The sequence below is a fragment of the Mauremys mutica genome, chromosome 5 (genome assembly GCF_020497125.1).
Source record: "Mauremys mutica isolate MM-2020 ecotype Southern chromosome 5, ASM2049712v1, whole genome shotgun sequence".
NCBI lineage: Eukaryota > Metazoa > Chordata > Testudines > Geoemydidae > Mauremys > Mauremys mutica.
This window is the reverse complement of record NC_059076.1, coordinates 27,026,220-27,049,108: the sequence shown is the minus strand read 5'-3', so window position 1 is coordinate 27,049,108 and position 22,889 is coordinate 27,026,220. Positions and strand designations below refer to the sequence as shown.

The 22,889-nt window shown below is 41.1% G+C and overlaps 1 protein-coding gene across 5 annotated transcripts in view; it reads right to left on the bottom strand.

The window, feature by feature from the left end:
• The window catches only part of CCSER1 (coiled-coil serine rich protein 1), a 1,044,860-nt gene that overhangs the window by 157,040 nt on the left and 864,931 nt on the right, over window positions 1–22,889 (bottom strand). Inside the window, exon 10 of one of the 5 annotated variants that reach the window (XM_045019275.1) lies at window positions 13,247–13,477. The exons of the other annotated variants lie outside the window; for them this stretch is intronic. Within the exon in view, the coding sequence (XP_044875210.1) occupies window positions 13,451–13,477 (27 nt within the window). The 3' untranslated portion in view covers window positions 13,247–13,450. Of the gene's footprint in view, window positions 1–13,246; window positions 13,478–22,889 lie in introns of those variants that run through there. 5 annotated transcript variants of the gene reach the window in all.

Below are 22,889 nucleotides of genomic sequence, written 5' to 3'. Positions count from 1 at the left end.
ATATAGCAAAAAATGTTTAACATTAGGCATTAGATCTAGATACTACTATCTGATCTATTATCTACTAAATATTCTATACATTAGATCTAGATTAGATGATATTGGATCTATTTTATTTTTTACAAGCCTATTTTATAACCATATCTTTAAATTAATTGTTTTCATTTATGTAAATATATATGCAAATAGGATGCAGTCTTCCGGAAGGCTGGGTGCCTCAGATCTACAGCCAAGCAAAGCTACACACCATTATCCTGCCATATAGCTCCCTTTCTGTTCCAATATTGGTCTTTTCCTTAAGAGGCACTGATATGTTAAACTGTGCCAAATTGTATAATGTGGCACTGTATGGAGGATAAACATCCACGGAGTCGTAGACCAAGATAACCAAACTTATTTAGACAGCTTTTAATTCAGGGGTCCAAATATTAAAGGTGGTGATTGTGGTCGGGGGGAGGGAGGAGCAGGGCTTGACAGCCGTTAGGATTCCTTATGGTTCATGTTGGATGTCTCCAAAATCTCATGCTTCAGGACTTCCTCCTGCCAATGTATTCTGCTTTTTAAAATTACTATTAGTATATGTATTATTAGTATAGTATGTAGCTGGAGATAGGATACTGGATGGGTGGGCTGAGCATTCTCTCTCTCTCTCTCTCTCTCTCTCTCTCAGGTGCTTAGCCAGCTGGTTCTTTCTGACAAGGTCTGACTGATCACCCTATTTGGGATTGGGAAGGAATTTTCCTCCAGGTCAGATTGGCAGTGACCATGGTTTTTTTGTTTGTTGGTTGGTTGGTTGGGTTGGGGTTTTTTTTTTTTTTTTTTTTGCATTCCTCTGCAGCCTGGATCACTTGCCAGGATCATTCTCATAATCAATTCCCTGTCATTGCAGAGTTCCCAGACATTGATGCACCTCGGTCACTCTTATTCTTTCCCTGTGGCACATAAAAGTCTAGTTTCCTGTGGGGTGTAATACTTTGGTCAAATATTCGTTGCTGAGTTTAATGTGCAGTGGCACGTAGGAGACGTGTAGCTACATGCCGTGGTGAAAAGCAGGCTGCACACACATTGTGGTGTGTAGCTACATGTATCAGTGAAAGGCTCTGGCAGGGCTGGGGGCAGCATGGAAAGACTCCAGAAGATGTCCACTGCAGGAGTCTTTCCGTGTGGTGGGGAAAGGCTCTGGCAGCTCTCTGCAGCAGGGAAAGGCTCTGGAAGCAAGGAGGAAGCAGGACACTACATTGCTAAAAATCACAAGTGTTGATAGGGTAGGCACTGCTTCAGAGCCATTTAGGGCACACACCCGCAGGATACAGGCATGTCTTGACTCTACTTCTCTAAGCAGTGCCTCACCATCTACACTGCTAATTATATCTGAGCGAAGCAGGCAGGTAGTATATGCAGTCTACACACCACCAAAAGGGGTGTGCAATGTAGATGTATCTTGTGACTCTATTTTTAATACTGGGTCTTTGTTTTTATTTAAAAAACAAATTTCACTGAGAGGTTATCTGTCTGCTTTTCTGAATTAGAATCAATCAGCAACCCCTGGTACTTTCCACAGATTAAGTACACACAGCAGTTTATCAGCTAAATTCGCTGCATCATCAAATGATTGCCGTGGACTTTGAAGATTTGAAGCAGTTCAGCAGTGCTATCTGAATATCATCTAATGGTTGAAGTGCATCAGAACCCACAATTTTCTTGTACTAAAGATCATGTATCTCATTCAGTCAGAAGCCTCAGCTACTGAGTCTTTTACACAATACTTTTCATGATACAATAGCATTTAAAAGTACACAGAATCCTACTGTATCTCAGAGAAAATAAAAACGCATATTTTAAACAGCTGTTTCTCTTACATCGCTGTTTTGAGAGAGATTACAAACTGCTCCTTTATTTAATATGCAATTTATTTGCAATGGCTGCCTCTTGCGATGTAACACCTAGTTTTCACCAAATTCTAAATGCCATGGCCATAGCAGATTAAATAATTGTAACACCAACCAATGTTTACATAGTTTTAAAACGTCTAGCACATTTTGATAATATGAGCACTAGAGCCCTGCCTTGAAGGGTTTACAGAACAAATAAACAATGTACAAATACAATACAACCAAAAGCCATGACCGAGTGGTGCACCATAGCCCATGGCTTTGTAGGTTCCATCATTTTTGTCTCAATTTGAAGGAAATGCATATAATGACATTATGGCATTTTTATTTGTGATCTCTTACAGGGGATGGGGAGAGAACTCATGTTCATAGGTTAGGCAACAAGTACTCAGAGTCATCAAGATACCTCACAGGAGATTATGAGACAAGTTAGTGTGCTTGTGAAGGGAACATTAGACAGCTAGGTGCCTCGGGTGCTCGGAGGAACTACGGAGGAATAGACGGCTGGGATAGGAAATTTTGTATTTAAGGAGATACATTTACAGGTGAGGGAATGTTGTCTGTAATATTTTTAGGGTTAAAATTCCAACTATATGATCCTTTAACCTCTTTAGAAGAGAGAGTAAGGGTACGTCTACACTACGGGACTATTCCGAATTTGCATAAACCGGTTTTGTAAAACAGATTGTATAAAATCGAGTGCGCGCGGCCACACTAAACACATTAAATCGGTGGTGTGCGTCCACGGTCCGAGGCTAGCATCGACTTCTGCAGCGTGGCACCGTGGGTAGCTATTTCGTAGCTATCCTATAGTTCCCGCAGCCTCCCCCACCCCTTGGAATTTCCGGGTTGAGATCCCAGTGCCTGATGGGGCAATAATCATTGTCGCGGGTGGTTCTGGGTAAATGTCGTCAGTCACTCCTTCCTCTGGGAAAGCAACGGCAGACAAGCATTTCGCGCCTTTTTTCCCTGGATTGCCCTGGCAGATGCCATCGCATGGCAATCATGGAGCCTGTTTTGCCTTTTGTGACTGACTGTCACCGTATGTGTACTAGATGCCGCTGACAGAGGCGATTCAGCAGCGCTACACAGCAGCATGCTTTTGCTTTTGCATGACAGCAGAGATGGTTACCAGCCATATTGCACCATCTACCAATCCATAAATTGGTAAAAAGATGATCATGGCTACCAGTCCTTTTGCACTGCACCATCTGTTGCTGTCATAAGTGCCCCTGGCTGCTCTTAGCCAGGGGCGCAAAATCCAAAATTGGGAATGAATCCCTGAGTCAATCCCTCCCTTTTGGTATCTAAAAATAGAATCAGTCCTGCCTAGAATATGGGCAAGTGTACTAGAGAACCACTGTATATCATAACCAGAGAGCACAGCTGCTCTGTGTCAGATCCTGCAGAAATTATGAGCTGTATGCTATTCACAGGGGGTGCTCCTGCAACAACCCCACCTGTTCATTCTGTTCTTCCCCCCGCCTTCCTGGGCTACCATAGCATTGTCCCCCCACTTGTGTGATGACACAGTGACTTGTTAGTGAGAAATGAGTGGAAGGCAGCCTCCAGATGCTATGATAGTCCAGACAGGACATTAAGCAGTGTGTAGGAGAGGAGCCCAGCATCCCACTCCTAGTCCAGGGGCAACTGAATCTTTTCTTTACACATGAAGGGTGGGGGCTGATGGAGCTCAGCCCCCTGTTGCTATGATGAGGATGGTAACCAGCCATATTGCACCATCTACCAGGAAAAATTAGGGGCAGGCACCCTTGATCGACCTAACGGATGCTAGTCTGCATGGTTACCAGTCCTTTTGCACTGCCCCATGTGCCAATAGGCTGATGATGACAATGGATATCAATCTTATTGTACCATCAGCCACCCATGGCGGGGGGGGGAGCAAGGATGTTGGTGTTGAGTGCTGCAGCATCGTGTCTATCTGCAGCATTCAGTAAAGATAGGGTGACATGTAAAAGAGTCAAGAGAGGATTGTTTTCCCTTTCACTTCTGGGGGGGGGGGGGGGTGCGTAGATTGCCGAGCTATGCCCTGACCCACCGCGGACACTGTTTTTGACCCTAGAAGCATTTGGAGCTCAGCCAAGAATGCAAATGCTTTTCAGAGACTGCAGGAACTGTGGGATAGCTTGAGTCCTCCAGTCCATGAGCGTCCATTTGATTCTTTGGCTTTCCGTTACGCTTGTCACGCAGCAGTGCGCTGAGTCCCTGCTATGGCATCTGTCTGGAGATTTTTTAAAAATGACTTTGAATTTCGTCTTCTGTAACGGAGCGCTGATAGAACAGATTTGCCTGCCCTTACAGCGATCACGTCCGCATCGTCCATGCGGGAGCTCTTTCTTTATTTTGATTTTTAACTGCATCACCACATGTGCTGATCGGAGCTCCACGCTGGGCAAACAGGAAATATTCAAAAGTTCGCGGGGCTTTTCCTGTCTACCTGGCCACTGCATCCGAGTTCAGATTGCTGTCCAGAGCGGGCAGTGGTGCACTGTGGGATACCGCCCGGAGGCCAATACCGTCGATCTGCGGCCACACTAACCCTAATCCGATATGGTAATACCGATATTAGCGCTACTCCTCTCGTTAGGGAGGAGTACAGAAACCGGTTTAAAGAGCCCTTTATACCGATATAAAGGGCCTCTTAGTGTGGACGGGTGTGGCGTTAAATCGGTTTTACGCTCCTAAAACCGGTTTAAACGCCTAGTGTAGACCAGGCCATAGATGCTCCAGAGAACAATGTTATAGCTTGATCAGCTTTAGAGGATTCAAAACTGAAAAGTGACTATTATTATTAGGAATTTGAATTGCACTCGTGCCCAGGAGTCATGGATCAGAACCCTACAAGTACAGCAAAACTCAGCATCTCTCCTTTCAACTGCAGAGTCAGATGTTTTGAGTCAATGCCCCAGGTAAAATCATTGACGCTGGTAAATGAAAACCTGCTTTGATTTAATTTTTTTAATATGACTTTTGATAATACAAAGGAAGTGTTCCACACTACAGTCTAATCTGACAAAATGTTTTAAGGCTTCAGTGTGTTATCACTATATACTTCATAATATTATATATTAAGCAAATATTGACTTGTGTTAAGTCAATATCAAGATAGAAATATTGTCTGAGGAAAGAAAGAAAACCAAAACCAAAATCAATGCCTACCTTGAAAGTTATCAAGTCTGGATACATCAATAAATGTACAATAACATGTAATATTTTGAAGTTTTTGTCCTTTAAAAAATGAAAATCCAAATCTAACACCTACAAATATTTCTCCCAAAAAAGACAGAAATCCTATTTTTGTATTTAGAATCTCTCTGTTTTTCTTCTTCAGGACTGCAGTCTATGGCATGTAATGTGACTATCGCTAATATATGTGTATGTGAAATGCTGCTCTAGGTTACAAGGAACTTAATGCAGTCCATTTGGCACCAGATTTGGAAAGCTTGTGCAGAAGGACTGAACTCCCTCTCTGATCTGTGGGGTACTTCATGTGTCCCAGCATGAAAGCGGCTTGGGGAGACAATGCTGAGTTAGGGCAGAAGAAGCATGATGCATGCCTAAGTATCCACAAATGTGTGCATCTCTACTCACCATTCTGGCTCTGGCGAGGAGTATGCTGGAAATTAGGGTTACCAAAGCACAAAGACGGCTTTGGCAATCACAAAGTGCATATCTAGACTAGCAACACAGCTTGTGTTTAAAAATGTGAAAGCTAACATGTTTTAACTAACACTTTTTAAAATGTTTAAGTTGTTTTTATATACAGATAAACACAACAAAACAAAACATATATGAACACATTCACACAATGGAAATACCATATAAATAACAAAATTCAATATTCACTATTTGTTAAACCTGGAAAAAGAAAAATAAATTCTGAACCCATAGAGGCCATGCAAAACATCAATTATTAAACTGAGTAAATGGATAAATAAGTGAGAACATAACCTATGAGTATTGGGGATTAATATATACTAAACTGCAAAAGTATGCAATAGTTTAATGTGTGACCAGATATCATATTTTTTCCCAGGCATTTCTATTAGACAGAGTCACTTTTCCATTAATGCAGTAGTAAAAGCTCACTAAGCCAGCCTGTGTATAAGGGAGGAAGTAAAGATTTCCATTTCCCCACAAATGGCCACTTTTAGCCACTAAAATAGTTACTGCAATCTAGTCTTAATGTTAAGTAGTAATACCAATTTATCCAGCATCCCTAAAATATACAAGGTTTGAAGAAGGAAATAGCAACACAAAGTTTTTGAGAGAACACTGAATATGGTGTTCCAGAATACATGTGTTTTTGACACAGAGAGGATGTGTGAAAGGTTGGCATGTAGCTATTTCAATGTGCTTTTACAATCTACCTTAAATGTTCTGGTGTCTAGTAGTACCTGTTCAATATCTTATTCTGGAAGAATCACAAAGATAAGGAGCTTGAAGTATCTTTCACATTCAGCCAGATATCCTCCCAGGTTTCTGTTGTGATAGTAAGGCTATGTTCTTTTCCCCATTTTTCTTTGCGATTGAGACTGAGAGGAAAATGCAAAGTATTAAGCCACCTATAAGTAATTCCTACAAAGTGACTTTTGTTTCCATATTTCTTAACATGCTCTTCTTCTAGTGCTCAGCAAGTTGAAAGAGACAATTTGTCCCCTATCCTTGCATGAATCCTTGAGGATAGCTGCTGAAAGAAGGAACTGAGAGATACCAGTAGCTGATATTCGCTACACATATAACCGAAGGAGGCCAGTCTTTCATCTAGTGTTATTTCTTTAATTTTTGCTAATCCTTTTTCTGTCTAAATTATCTTAAGCGTGGATTTGGCCTTGATCCTGAGGCATGGGTTATCCCATAGTGGTACGAGAAGAGAATTAGTAAGATTGGATGCAGTAATCATCTTAACATATTTTAGGATGCCCAGGTGGCAAAGACAGGATTTTTCCTTCAGGGTGTAGGTAGCCTCTTAAGGTATATAAAAGAAGATTGAGAACCAAATGGCATAGCTAATTTTTTTTCAATCTCAAATCAGACCAGCGTGTGTACAGAGTTACCGGAGGGGAGCCATCTTACAATAGGATGCATTTGGAATGCTAAATAAGATAGATACAAAAACTTTAACACCTAAATATGTTATTTCCTTGCATATTTAAAAGGGAAAATGCTGAAATTGAAAAGGATCTGGTCTTTTGGATATAATCATTGCTTGTGATTTATTCCAGTTAATGCTTGATACAATTGCTTAAATTGATTATTTGTATCTATTGGTTCAAGAGTGGCACACCAGTCTTCTTGTAATAAGGGAAATATTGATTTTGGCTAGCTCAATCTTAAGTCTTCTGGCAAGCAGTTTACCTGCTTTATCTCCTCATTTATAATACAGGTGTAACCTCTCTAGTCTGGCAACATCCATGGTCCGGAGTGGGGAATGGGGAATGAAAGGGATAAAATCCTGGCCCTATAGAAGTCATTAGGAATCCTGCCAGGGCCTGGATTTCAACTAAGGGGTAAAGATATATGGACACAATGTATATAGATAAGCACAAGGACTAAACTGATGTTACAGAAAAATAAAAGACTACCATTCTCACTATCATAATTGCAGTTTATACTTCTGTTGCCTGAAACTTACAAGGGAACTGTTGAGGTACAGAGTAAAATTAAAATCTCTGAGGTCTGACAATAAAAAATATTGAGAATTTAAGCTAAGTCTGAAAAAAAAGTCTATTTGTGCCTGAAACACAAGGAGCTTGCAATAGTCATTATTTCTGATTCACAAGGTATAACTGATAAGCAGAGAATCTGCAAAATTTTAGAATATGTATTAGACTGAACGCTTTGCAAAATACATGCAGGAATTGAGATTGTACCAGACCTGCCAAATCTTACAGATTTGCATCCTCACCATTGATTTCCATTTGGAACATATAGCCATGTGACATATTTCATGTTTTCCCTCAGGGGTTTCATATATGTACTATTCTGTTTGCTTATCAGGAATTGTGCTACTTTCTGAGAGAAGACATCTGGGCTTGGGAAAGACTAATCTGGGTAAAGTAAAAACACCCTTACCAAAACATGAAGAGGTGTGTGTGTGTGTTTGAAGTTTTAAAATGCTCAGATATTATTCATGACTTATTATTTTCATCTGTCTCTGTATTTCCTCATCCTAGGTTAAAGCAGGAATGCATAGATTATCATAAAATACGGTAGTTCTTGCTGTCTTTGCTGCTTAAGAACAGGAGACCCTCCAGAAAGCTTTCAATTAAACTTGTTCTTGTAATAGGTAAAGCTCAATTTGTAGATCCAGACAGACTGGATAAGCTTTGGATAAACATCCTAAGCTACTTATCCGGACCAAAACTTGTATAGCTCTTTGTAAAGAAGGAAAAAAAGAAAGCATTGACACAGTTAGATGACTGGAGCATCTAAGTGACTAGGCAAATAAATCACATTTCAGAGTTAAATACAAGGAAAATTGACAGATCCCGTCCTCTATTCTACATTCTCACCAGCTACTCCCAGCAGACAGAGGAAGTGGGGTGGCAAGAAAAATGAAGCTGTGGCACCTGTTGAAGGGGAAACACTCTCATGTAGTTCTAAATGGAAGGGTAGAAGGTGGCGCTTCATCTTTTCTCCTCCCTTTAAAAGATCCTAGGCTAATGTACAGATAAGGGTATCAGATTAACTCAAAAGGAGTGTAAAGGAGTCTAAATTGCTGTAAGTCATGCTGAAGGAGTTGCAGGAAGAAATGTCATACCAGATTAGCCTCACCTCTTAATGTAGCCCTTAATATGCAAGCTGTGCAATTCAAAAGATGCCAACAGCAAAGGGGAACCAGGCAAGGATTAATAGCTTGGATTCAGTAAAGGTGTTGGTACTGACATTTTCTTGGGATCTGCTGATGTAGCTCTTAGAACATAGCTATCTCTAAAGACATAGGAATGCTCAGTACCACGCCACACGGATTAAACAAAAAAAACAAAACAACCCCCCCACACACACACACTTCATGAAGACCAGTTCATATTTCCTTCTTTGCTTTATCAAAAGTTTCTTGTTCCTGGTGTTTATTAAAATTATTATGCTCAATAGAAAACCAGAAGAAAGTCCAGTTGTGCTTTTAAGAGCTATTTCCCCCACACACTTTGTCAAATAGCATGAAAGGGAATTCAAACCATGTCAATCTAGTCACTAATGCCCATGCAGAGTGGTTAGAGGAGGACCAGAGATATCCAGAAATCCATTAATATCAAGTTCTACTAGAAACAGGACATGGGGGCATGAAATAACAATTATTCCTCATTTTGCAAGATTCATTTGCTCTTCTAGCCTTCTTTGAAGTGCATTTAGAAAAGCTATAAGGGTAACAGAAAGGAACTAAATGGTCAGACTACCATGAAGACTTTGTGCATGGGTCAGTTTATTGGATTTTTTTTCCTTTCCACTTATGAGATGACAGCAGAAAATCAAGAAACCATAGTCCTAAGGCTGAACTTCCTCAGATATAGGTGGATTTTTTTCCTTTCCCTTTCCACTTATGAGATGACAGCAGAAAATCAAGAAACCATAGTCCTAAGGCTGAACTTCCTCAGTGATAGGTTTGGAGTGTACTTTAATACAGATTTGGCTCCACATTTCTCGACTTTAATTTCATGGGAATATTTTATTTTTATATTTTTTTTCAACCTTTCACTGAAAAATAGCCATTTTACCATAGCCAAGAACTACTTTGTGGACTTGGATAAGTTAGTATTAGAAAGTTTCAGAGAATAAAAAGTTTTAGTATCATACTTAAAGTACTGTAAGAACTAGATAAGAGTTGTGTGATGGAGCAAGGCCGGATGGCTACAGGAAAGTACTGAGGAGCAGGTATGTTAGCTCCAGGCTAGGCAAATCCCTAGTACCATGGGAACCAAAATGGCAGTTGCTCCAGGCTAATCAAGGCACCTGGGGCCAATTAAGAACTTTCTAGAAGGCACCGGAGAGAGCTACATTGATTGGAGCACCTGCAGCCAATCAGAACAGGCTAATCAAGGCACCTGGGGCCAATTAAGAACTTTCTAGAAGGCACCGGAGAGAGCTACATTGATTGGAGCACCTGCAGCCAATCAGAACAGGCTAATCAAGGCACCTGGGGCCAATTAAGAACTTTCTAGAAGGCACCGGAGAAAGCTACATTGATTGGAGCACCTGCAGCCAATCAGGACAGGCTAATCAAGGCACCTGGTATAAAAAAGGGGAGCTCACTCCAATCTAGGGAGGAGGAGCTGGGAGCAAGAGACACAAGGAACGGGGGGGGGGGGTACTACTGGAGGATTGAGGAAAACACCATACAATCAAGCAGCATCAGACACCAGGAGGATCCTGTGGTGAGGATAAAGAAGGTGTTTGAAGGAGGCTATGGGGAAGTAGCCCAGGGAGCTGTAGCGGTCAAGCAGCGGTTACAAGTAGCACTATAGAGACTGCTACAATTCACAGGGCCCTGGGCTGGAACTCGGAGTAGAGGGTGGGCCCGGGTTCCCCCCTAGCCCCGCTACTCCTAATCAGACATAGGAGTAGTTGATCCAGACTATGGGTTTCATCCAAGGGGAAAACCACTGAGGGGAAGAAATCCGCCAATAAGCGCAGGACCTACTAGAGGAGAGGAGGAACTTTGCCACAGTTGCTAGTTTCAAGTTATTTTTAATTTAAGTTATTTTAAATTTTATGGAAACAGTTTTTCTATATGTAAAGATATGTATATTATAGTAAAACTACTCAGTTCAGTATGTTTCTAAAAAGCTTGCTATCTTATATTTCTGTTGATGGTTATCTGTTTTATAAAGTACCATGCACATATATGGTGCTTTTTAAGTAAATGAATTTAATTAGTAATAAGAAATTACAGCAGCATTCTTTATTAAAAGTTCCTTTTCAAAGCTAAAACTTTTTCTTTCTTCTTTGGTTACACTGCTGGCTAGGGTTGCCAACTTTCTAATGGCACAAAACCGAACACCCTTGCCCCGCCCCTTTTCCAAGGCCCTGCCCCACACTCACTTCATCCCCCCTCCCTCCGTCTTTACCTTTCTACCACCCACCCTCACTCACATTCACTGGGTTGGGGTGTGGGAGGAGGTGAGGGCTGGGCATGAGGGTTTCAGGGTGCAGTAGGGGTCTCAGGGCTGGGGCAGGAGGTTGTGGTGTGGGAGGGGATGAGGGCTCAGGGTGGGGGTGCGGGCTCAGGGTGGGGCTGGGATTGAGGAGTTCGGAGTGCAGGAGGGGGCTCATGCCTGGGGCAGGGGCTTGGGATGCGGGCTCCGGCTGGCAGTGTGGGCTCTGGGGTGGGGCCAGGGATGAGGAGTTCAGGAGGGGGCTTAGGGCTGGGACAGGAGATTGGGATGCGGAGGGTGTCTGGGGTGCGGGCCCTGGGCAGTGCTTACTCAGATGGCTCCCAGGAGCAGCCAGCATGTTCGGCTCCTAGGTGGAAGAGCCAGGAGGCTCTGCGCACTGCCCGTGCCCACAGGCACTGCCCCCGCAGATACTGTTGGCTGTGGTTCCCAACCAATGGGAGCTGCGGAGTTGGCACTCAGGGCAGGGGCAGTGCGCGGAGCTCTTGTGACCGCCTGTACCCAGGAGCCGGACATGCCAGCTGCTTTTGGTAGCTGCACGGAGCCAGGGCAGGCCGGGAGCCTGCCTTAGCCCTGCTGTGCTGCTGACAGGACTTTTAGCGGCCCCGTCTGTGGTACTGACTGGAGCTGCCAGGGTCCCTTTTAGACAGGGTGTACTGGTCGAAAACTGGATGCCTGGCAACTCTGCTGCTGGCAACATATTCAAATATCCTTTTAATAAATCAAGCATGTTTTAAATGTCTTGTAATTATAAGTTAAGTCTATATCAAGCATGAAGATTCTTAAAGCATGCACTAGAGGACCAAATCTTCAAATCCTTAAACAAGCTCTGATGACACCCCTAGATCAGTGGGCAAGGGAAGCCTTTTTACATTGATCTGCCCCTTCCCATGCAGAAGCGGGTATTGCCCATTTCTGCAGCACCCTATTCCTTGGCCTACAGAAGTCTGTCCTCAAGGTTCACACTGAGGGAGGGAGTGGAGCATTGGTGGGCCGGTGAAAGAAGTGATTGGACATTATACACTTACCCACCCCACAGAGCTTACTGCAAACACACAGTACATCCTACATATTATTCATTTAGACCCCTGGGGATTCTGGGGCAACACCATGGCCAAAGGGAATCCTGAGCACTGCAACTTCACTGTAGCTATGCTGCCAGTAAGCTGGAAGGTAGAGACTATCAAGACCCAGAGCTAGGCACTCTACCTATACGACCTGTGTCACCCTCAGATACTTTGGAAAACCCTAATTCAACGTGGAATACCTGCAGGGAATTTTATCTCCCACGGGTTTTACTACAGGATGGGATTTTAGTCCACTGGAACTGATAGATGCTGAGCTTTGCCATGTGAGTTTTACTACCTTTATGTAATTGTGACCCCTGTCATGTGACTAGGTCATAGGAATAAATGTCAGTCTCTTACCAGCATTCCTAAACCAGAACTTTTTTGCTATTCACTAGTGAATGTGTGAGACTATTCTCACAAAGTTTCTCTCCTAACATGCTGATGTGATTTTCCTTCCCTCTTCTAAGTGCTTCCCTAACGGCCAATGCCACATGTATAGAAGTTGGGTCATGAGTACAGGCTGTAGGAAAGCTGAATTCAGCCTTTTGACCCTCATCATTATTCATGTTCTATAGAGGTTCTTATATTGTCCTCAACACCACAATATCTCAGCGCTTTCCAGTAGTGTATTAGGTGGCATGATGAAAACGATCATGTGCAGTATGCTCTCTCTTCAGAGTAAAGTTGCTTAAAATGAGTTGGCAAAACACCTACTCAGCACAAAACAGACACATCTGTTCCAGGGGTAATGGTAACAATCATGTGTTCCTTAACTTTAAAAACCCTTTTGTTTGTTTTTTTTGTTTCCCATAATTATCCCACTACAGGACTTTACATGACTGCATAAGAATCGCTGGCATATTCTAAGGATTAATCCCCAAGTTAAATATATTGTATGGACACATTTTGAAAATCAGGCCCCACCCATCCAGAGATGCACCAGCACCGGTCTTATGCACTTGCACCCTGGTTCACCGTTCCACATCCCTCATCATTTATTCCAGTAACCATGAAATGCTTGCAATAAAATGATGGCATTACAATATACATTTACTAAATGCAACTACTAAGCATACGTTGGCTTCTGGATGTCAAAATAGATATTTTTTCTTCAACAATAGCCCTAAAGTGTCTCCACATGACTAGTTATACCCTTTCAGGAAAACTTTATTGTTCAGTTTATGTCTAGCTAGAACAGAAGTTAAAGGACCTGAGCAATCAGGAGGCACCTACCACTAGAGCTACCTTTTTATTATTACATCACTAAAAAAGAGTGTCTGTTGCTTTTATTTTTCATTTGATCAGAGGTGATGTATTTCGCTGTCTGTCGATGAACTTGGGAAGATGAATCAAGTCAGGAAATTTCAGAATTAAGCAAAACCTGAAAGACCAAATCAGCCCTTGACTATTATACTTGAACCCAAATCCATGCAATGGCAATGGCATTTGTGCACGCACAATAGAGGGCAAAATCTAGCATGAGTGTTAATTTAGGCGTGAATACAACATGAACATTTTTAAAAGTTCATAGCTGCAGGGGAGAAGAGTTATAAAATGTGACTATACTCTGAGGAAAAAAAGAAAACTTCCTGGGGTTTCAGTATTTTTCAATAACTCCTACATCAAAACTAGTCAAAAGTTGGTCAGGGCATGCCTTTTATTAAGGACATGCCAAATTTAACTGTTCACCTGCTTTGGAGTTATTGGTGTGGGATAAAAACATGTGGCAATATTTTATAGCAGGATGAGAAGATTTTTAATATATACTCATAATTCCAAACTGGCTGAAGACTTTTTCCTTCAAACTTTCACACCCACAAAAGATAATAATTCTGGATTAAATTCACTTTGGCTGCAGACAGCCTGAATCTTTGGTCTATAACCTATCTTTGCTGTATAATATATTATACATATATATATAAAAGTAAATATGAGCATACTGTGAATAATTATCACTAATATTGCAAAGGGCTCTTCAAGGACAAATCCTTATTACCTTCACTTATTCCTTTGCAGGACCCGTGATGAATCCATTTGGACTCTATGTGAGGAATCAAAGTGAGTTTTTTTTATTGGTGTTGTGGGTTTTTTTATTATTATTATTATTATTATTATTTGTAGGAAAATGGATGGAGGCCTGAGGTTTTTTTTTACAACCTAAGCATGCACTTCACACACATACATCTTGTCAGAAGTGTACACATGTCAAATATAGGTTGATAGCTAATAATTCACTGACTAGTGCCTTTTAGCTGAGATAAATCTAAATTTTGTTAAAGAAATTAGCAAGCAACTTTGTACAGTTTTTGTATTTTTGTATTTGTAATTCTTTTTAAATGTGTAGCTTAATGTGTTACTGTCTTTGGTCATTATCCTGCATTCCTTTCACAGCTTAACTTCTGAGAGAGCTTTTATGTGAACAAGCAATGCAGAATTGTGCCATATGCTGTTTAATAATGTGTTATAAAACATACAGGATGTGCCATATGGCCACATGTCTGAGGGATGCTATGAAAAGCCCCTCTTCTTTTGTATTTCGTGACATCTTAGCCACGATTCTGGGGAACTGTACATCCACTTTACACAACAGTATTGGCAGAATCTGGCCATAGAGCAGATATAGGCAATGTGAGGATCACCTCAGTGTAGGGGAATCCTCTAGTGGTGTAGAGCTGGCACAGCTGTTTCTGTGTCACTGTCCTCTCTACTGCAGACATTCATAGGGGCATAAGCTGGGGCAGCCAGGGCTTCACGATGCATCACTGATCCCCAGCTGGCATTTTGGCCCCATGCAGTTTTCACATAACTTAGAGCAGGGATCAGACCTCACTCACAACTAGCCCAGGAAAGGTGAGTGCAAAGGCCACCTTTGTAGTTCCCGACACTCCTCTGAGCTTACTTGTGAACTCCTTGGCTGCTGCCACCATGGTAGGATCTGGATGATTGTAATTTTGACATTGTAAAATTACAATCATCCAGATCCTACCATGGTGGCAGCAGCCAAGGAGTTCATAAGTAAGCTCAGAGGATTTGTAGGATTTTTCTGCATTTCCTATAGAACAAAAGAGGAAAGACTAAGGCTCTCTTTTCCTTTTAAAAGTGAAACTAAGCCCCAGTCCTGCAAAAAAAAAAAAAACCAAAAAAAACCCCATGTAGACACTAAGGTTATGTCTACACTGGAGCATACACTTGAGTACTGGATCATGTACATGTTCACGCATGCTCCCCAAACCCAGGCTGAGTGCCCACATTATGCTGTGCTGGACATGGGCATAACACTGTTCATAAGCGTATACCAGCATCCAGACTGCCACTGTCATTACGCAACTTTGGTGCTAACATTTCAGGGGTGGTGTCCCAGGGTTGTGTGTATCAGAGACACACACTAGGAACTGCTTTGCTGAGTGTTGCTGGTACTATTCCCCTCCTTCACACATTTGCCAATGGCAGTTACTGATCATATTGCCCCTCACTGTTATTCCCGGCAAAAGCAGGTGGAAAATATGAAGCAATGGGATGATGATCTGTTTCTGTTCCTTATTGTAGGACAAATGCTTATGCAGAGGAGTAAGTGATTGGTGAAATGCTGGATGGAATTTGTGCAGAACTTTCTGACACATTGAAGATGGTTCACTTAGAGGCTTAACAATAACTTTCAGTTCACATGGTACAAATACAGAGAATGCTGACATTGGTAAAGTATGCCTGTGGCTGCACCATCAATACTGGTGCAGAAGAACCAGCATCGTGTGCTAGCATCCCATCATTTTGGAAACCTGGGATAACCAGCACTGGTTTCAGAATTTCCAGATGAGGAAAGAGACCTTCATGGAGATGTGTGAGGAGCTTGCACCAAACTTCCAGCACCAGAATACTCAATTCAGGGAAGTCATACTGGTTCAGAAGTGGGGTGCCAGTGCCCTGTGGAAGCTGGCAACACCAGACAGCTAGAAGTCCATTGCAAGCCATTGAGGTTAGAAAATCCACTGATGTTGTCATGGTTTGAAGGTCTGTGAGACAATTAGCACTGTGATCTACTCACAGGTAGCTGCCATGAGAAAAGCTCCAGAAATAGCTCAATTTCAGAGGATGGGGTTTCCAAACTGTGCAGGGGACATCAGTGGCTCCCATATCCAAATACTTTGCCCACCATAAGTGGTGAATTAGTATGTGAACAGAAAAGGTTACAATTCACTCATTTGGCAAGGCTTAGTGGACCACAGACGCAGAATATAAACATGGGAAAGGCTCATGACACTAGGATGCTGAAGACCTTGAAGGGTGAAGAAAGGACTTGATTCCCTTGAAACTACATTGTTCTTTACAGTGGGTCTCTGCTGTCATTTTGAGGCACCACACATACTACCTCCTGACTAGGCTCATGAAACTGTACCCCAGCATCAATGACCCTGGAAAAAGAGGGATTTCCGTTTTAAGCTCAGGAATTACAGAATGGCTGTGGAGTGTTCATTTGTAGGTTGAAAGGTCATTGGTGCCACAAGCCCCCACCTCTCCACTGCAAAGGGATACTGCACCGTGTTTATCAAACCACCAGACCAGATCCTTCCCACCCCTATCTTTGCCTTGTGCACCACGGCTCAGTGAGGAGAGAGGCCAGACATCAGAGAAAGGGACTATAAAAATTGTGTAATCTTCCAAGGGAGAGAGACCTGCTGTGATTAACTTTTCCTCAGACAACCCAAGTGTTCTACAGTTGTGTTCTGTTCTGAAGCAAAATGAGATCTGCAGGATTGAGAAGGGGATCGTGAGCCTCTTCAGGCTCCTGTACAGGAGTCTCAAGTGCTTGATGCATTTCCAGCACCAGGCCAGAGTCCGCTGAATGCCCATCTGCTCCACCCTCCAGGAAATTTCCTGGTGCATGTGAATGTTGCTGCTGCTCTGGGGGAAGCTGTGGAGAACAGTGTACTCCAAACACACAATGATCAGCACCTGGGTGTGGTCAGCTGGCCAAGGAGCTGTTCTTGGACAAGATGCATTTTTCCCTATACTGATCTGGGGGCTGGATTACACTGGGGGGAGGGGGGAATCGATCTAAGATATGCAACTTCAGCTACGCTATTTGTGTAGCTGAAGTCAAAGTATCTTAGTTCGACCTACCTGGCTGTCCTCATGGCGGCAAGTCAACCGCCACGGCTCCCCAGTCAACTACACTTACTCCTCCTGTCGAGGTGGAGTGTACGGGCGTCGATTCGGGGATCGATTTATCGTGTCTAAATGAAACGCAATAAATCGATTCCTGATAGATCAATTATTACCCGCCGATCCGGTGGGTAGTGTAGACGTGGCTTGTGAAGAGTGCAGTGTAAAGCTGTTCTGATATGGTCAGTGCAGCTTGCTACTACCAGTGAAAATGGGAGTTAGGGACCTTTATAGAATGGGAGAGATCAGGAACAAAGGGGTTCAGTGCATTGTGGGAATGAGGGTGGAGGACTATGGAAACTTGAGATCTGGTACACGTCTTATCTCTGTCCACACTGACAACTAGCAGAGGTATGGGGCCATACTAAGGTGTGTACTTACCCACACTCCTCAGGTGTGCTAGCTTACTCAACCTCTACTCACCTTCAGCCAGGCGCTTCTGGGACTTAGGTGTGGACAATAGGGGCTTATAGCACAACCACATATGGACACATGTACAGTTGCTAGTGTAGACACACTAAGGATTGGCCCATGTTGATCCCTACATAAAATGTTAATTACTACATGCTTAAACTATTTGCTTTCAGCTAATGTAGGTACATCACAGATAAATTACCGTATTTAAAATCCCTGCTGTCTGCTCTTTTTAAAAAAAAATAATCAATCACAAAGTAGTTATATAGCCACAAAACAAATAACCAATCTCAGAAATGACTTGAGAGTTGCCTTTCCTACTGGATGATTCTGTAACAAAGCAATTTCTTACACTATATTTTGTCTACTTGATAGAGTGGTAGATCCCTATAGTCTAGACAGTAATTATATAGTTTAAGAAGTATTTAAAAATTTATTATTGTTCCATGACCTTCCCGTCCATTGGGTAATATATAATTAACCTGTTTTCCCCAACCACTTCCTTCATACATTTTAGCTATATGTACATTTGAACGCTGTAAAGTAAGCAGATGTGAAGGTAGGCCTCCTGTACACATATAGGAACTGGACACATAAATGGCACATGTAAGTTCCCAGGTATGGTAATTTTCTTTTTGAAACAAATGAATACTGCTTCCTTATGATATTATTTAATTTTATTGCACAAATTACATTTAAATTTATGTTAGCTGCAAAATCAGAATGAACTTAAAAATATCCAAATGTGGTTCTCATTTCAGTCGGGGTTTGATACCCCTTTCAAAATATTTTGAGTGTGTTTCATTAATTATAAACATACTATTTAATATCATCATAAATAAAATACTAAAATAGTTTGTGCTTACATAACTCTTCTCATAAAGGAATTTCAATTTGCAATGGAATAGTATTTCCCTTGTACAAACTTAAGGACAGAGATTCAGAAGAGGTCAGCTCTCACTTGAGCACCTAAATGAAGTGAGCAGATTTTAAGAAGTGTTCAGTACCCAGAAGTTCCCACTGCTCTTGGTAAGAGCTCTTGAATGCTGAGCACTTTAGAAAATTTGGCTACTTCTTTATGTGTCTAAATGGGAGTTGAGCTGTTTTGAAAATCTGGCTTTGGGGACAGTCTGATATTTTAAGTATCTATGCATATGAATACGTTTGATTCACCTGGTAGTCCGACTGATTTCCATGGAACCACTGCGAGCCCCAGTCCTACTACAGGAACTGATAGCACAGACCTTTGTTCCTAAGATGATAATGCAGGATCAGGGCCATGAATAATATGTCGCCCATGGCTCTGATCTCACAAACGTGCACATATTTAACAGTACACACATGAATAGTCTCATTTGCTGGAATAAAACCACTCCTGTCTGTAAAATTAAACACATGTAAGTCTTTGTATGATGCCTGCCCATATAAGTAAAGTTAATCCTGTGCATAAAGGTTTGCAAGATCCCAAAGACACAATAGCTGGGATTTTCAATGGGAACTGGGATTTATTTTCTATAATATTCTTTGAAAACCCTACCCAGAATGAGCTGGTGCCACAGCCAAAAATAGAATCCACGTCTACACAATTGCTCCTATTCTCCAGCCACTAGACCTCAATCACTAGGTCATGCTGTATAAAGAAGTTTAGAATTTTACAATGAGACTTTGCAACATTCTCTTTCTACCTCCGCTCAGATCATTTAAAAATACAGTACATTTTGATATTTTTACTTTCTTTGTTTTAATAATTAGCACAACGCTGTCCCGAAATACAAGCATTGGATAGCTATGTAACTTTATGTAACTTATTTTATTTCTCTGACTCAGTTCTCTAGGGCACTGAGCAGCATGAATGGCAGAAGAGTACTGCAATTGTACTCTCTCACCCTGACAGCCACTCATTTTACAGTTTCACTATTCCATCATGTCAAAAACAGGTATCTTATTCCATGGCAATACAGTTTATTGCACAGTAATATCTGAGTCTTCCCCATAATTTATCCAGTAGTGTGCATATATGCATATGAAAAAAAGTCTTCAACTCGATGTAGTATCACTTATTTAACCTAAAAGTGCACATCAGGACAATCAGCAGCTAATAAATTGCAAGGTAAATTTCCCACACCTGATTTATAATCTGCAACTCCACCTTACAAGAACAAAGCAAGGACACAATTCCCACATGGCAGAATTACATTTAGGATTTCTGCCTTTTTATTGTATTGGAATCTAAAGTTCTCAATCAAATATTCACATTTTTCATGAATAGCACATGGAAGGGAATGTAAGGCATAGCAGCAGTTCTAAATCTGGAGGCCATTGGTCGCTCTCCAAACACTTACTAAGGTTCAGTAGAGAACTGGATGGTCACTTGGGTGCTAACTTTCCTTCTTTCCAGCTACAAAGTCACATTTTTAAAAAAGCAGAAAAATATATCTAATACTCTCCTAATGTTACTTTTCAAGGTAAGCAATTGCTGTAGATGTCACAGGGGATGTTATGTGATTACAACTGCAAATGGGAAAGGATGTGTCCACAAGACAACCTGCATTGTGATGCAGTCCAAACTATGGAAGAAAGTATGAGAATCCTCAGCCTGATTTGGTGATGCTTTTTAATAATTTATGTATCCTATATGTTGTCCTAACTACTGGGATATTTATGCTATATATGTATATATATTGGTTTAGTTTAACAGGTTTTCTAGTCACTGGATATCACTGGTCCCAGACACCTAAAGGGAGTCTGAAGGCACCAAACTCAGTCAGGTGTGCTGCTCAAGAATGGTTGATAAACAGGGTGCGGTAGCCCAAGGCCTGGTCTATGAGTTGGAGAATGGTGGAATTCTACCACATGACAGGGACAGTCACAAAGCCTGATACCTGAAGGGAAGCACTTAGAAAGACCACAAAGGGAACAGAAGTGCAGTTAGCCCTGTAACTGTGACTCTGAACATGAACCGGGGACTGAGTGTGTCCAGAAAAACAATTCATTATCTATGAGAAGCCCAGAGAAGTAACATCTTCAATCAGATGCCTAAATAAATAAAAATGACAAGGTCCCAATTATAGAAATTAGTTGGAATTTCCTGTTAAGTAGGCTTATGGTACCTATTATGAAATTATTATTTTAAGTACAATCACCACTGATTTTTTTTAAATAGAAAGAAGGCGGGAGGAACCCACAACACAAACATTGCTTGCTATTCTACAGAAACAACAAAATCCTGACTTTTAATGCTCTTTATCTACATGATTATTTCCTTAGCTCCACGGGATATAGATTTAGCTTTATAAAATTAACATTTAATCATTCTACAACAATTATCCCCCCCCACACACACACACTTAAGAAATCAGAAAAGACATTTACACACAAAATACGGAGCAACTGTTCACCTCAGATCAAACCTTGCATGACCAAAACATCTGGTTTCCCAAAGGAAGAAATGTCCCCTCTTGTTTTGGTTCCTAAAACACTTTGGTTCTTTTGAAAGTTTTACACCAAATCTATAAAAGTATAAGCATCCAGTAGCAATAATGAGAAGTTAATTACTAAAGCATCAGATGCTGATATGAGACTATTCTATATATTTCCACCCTGTCCTAAGAGATTATGGGCTCTACTCACACATGCCTTCCCATATTTCCCCAGTGGAAACTAGAGCACAGAGCCCCTAATGGTCCATATTATCTCCAGAGGAGAGGAGATACTGTCTCTGCAATGGAAGACACATACAACTCCTGCTGGGGTTCTGGAGTCTGACAGCACAGCCCAGACGGTTAGTGTGGCTGTTTTGGGACAGATTGTGATTTAGAACAAGCTGTGATTAAGCACATCCCCTAGATGGAACTCCTAGGGTATGTCTACACCACAAAAGAAAAACCCAGCTGGCCCATGCCAGCCAACTTGGGTTCGTGGGGCTTGGAGTGTGGGGCTGTTTCACTCCCCAGTATCAAAAGTGCTCAGCCAAGGCATGTGATTTTAAAATTAACAGTAAACATCCCACTAGCTGTATCTTGTATGCATCTCGTTTACTATGTTGACTTTTGTTTGTATTTCATATGGCATATAAAGAAATTATATTGTTTTAAATCAACCATGTCCTTATTACTAGAGGCAGTAAGCTTTTACATAACATGTTGTTTTAACAAACAGAAACAAATATTATCCTTTCGGGGAGAAAAAAGAAAAAAAATCGTTACTTCACAGAGAGGCTTAACAAGGTTTTGTAGTGAACACTACTTGCTGAAATTTCCTATAACAAATGCATAAAATAGCTACCAGCCAACTTTCAGGACACATTTATGTGCAATAGATGAATCTGACAAAGCGCAGGAAAAAAGAATCACATTTTCATTATAAAAGTGAGCTTGAGCCTCAGCAAGATTACCAAGTGACAGTAATCAATTGGTTTCACATAAAAGCGATGCAGTATATACTCTCAGAATGTTGGGAAAGAATGAAAAGGAGCATACATTTATCAGAAAAGCAAGAAAATATGTTAAAATAGTATATACCACAATACATCTTGTAAATATAGTAATTTAATTTATCTGTACATCTATTTAAAAATGCATGATACCAAGTGCCCATATTTAACTGTCCCACATTGTTTTTGTAGATCATATGGGTAAGTATGATAAATACCCATAAATAATTCAAGTTATTTCAATTTCCTGCTTACATCATATTAAAAACATGTTATTCTTAATTAGTGCCCTAGGCAACCTATTTTATGAGAAAACTGAAATGTACTGTATTTAAGCAACCGAAGAGGGAGCAATCGAAGGTACAAACATTAATTTATCTAATCTGTATAGATTGGGTACTGGTGTGTTTGTGTGAGAGAGGAAAAAAAGAAAAGGAGAACATTTCAATGTTTTGATAATTAACTCTTCTCAACACTTTGAAGTAAACCAGCTACAAGTTTCCCCTTCCCCCCAAAAATATTTTGGGACGATACAAAGATAATTGTGGGGAGCTTTATATAACAAGTGAAACCTGGAAAAATCCTACCTTTTAATACTAATAGTGTTGGATATAGACTGTAAATAACTGATTGCTAATTCTTGTTCTGCTAGTTAACTTATGAGAAAAAACAGGCTAACAGCCACAGAATAGTTACACTGCTCATAAATATGTATTTCTATTCACACATATAATACATAAATATGTATTTCTATTCACAGATATAAGAGCAGAAACTGGCCATAATG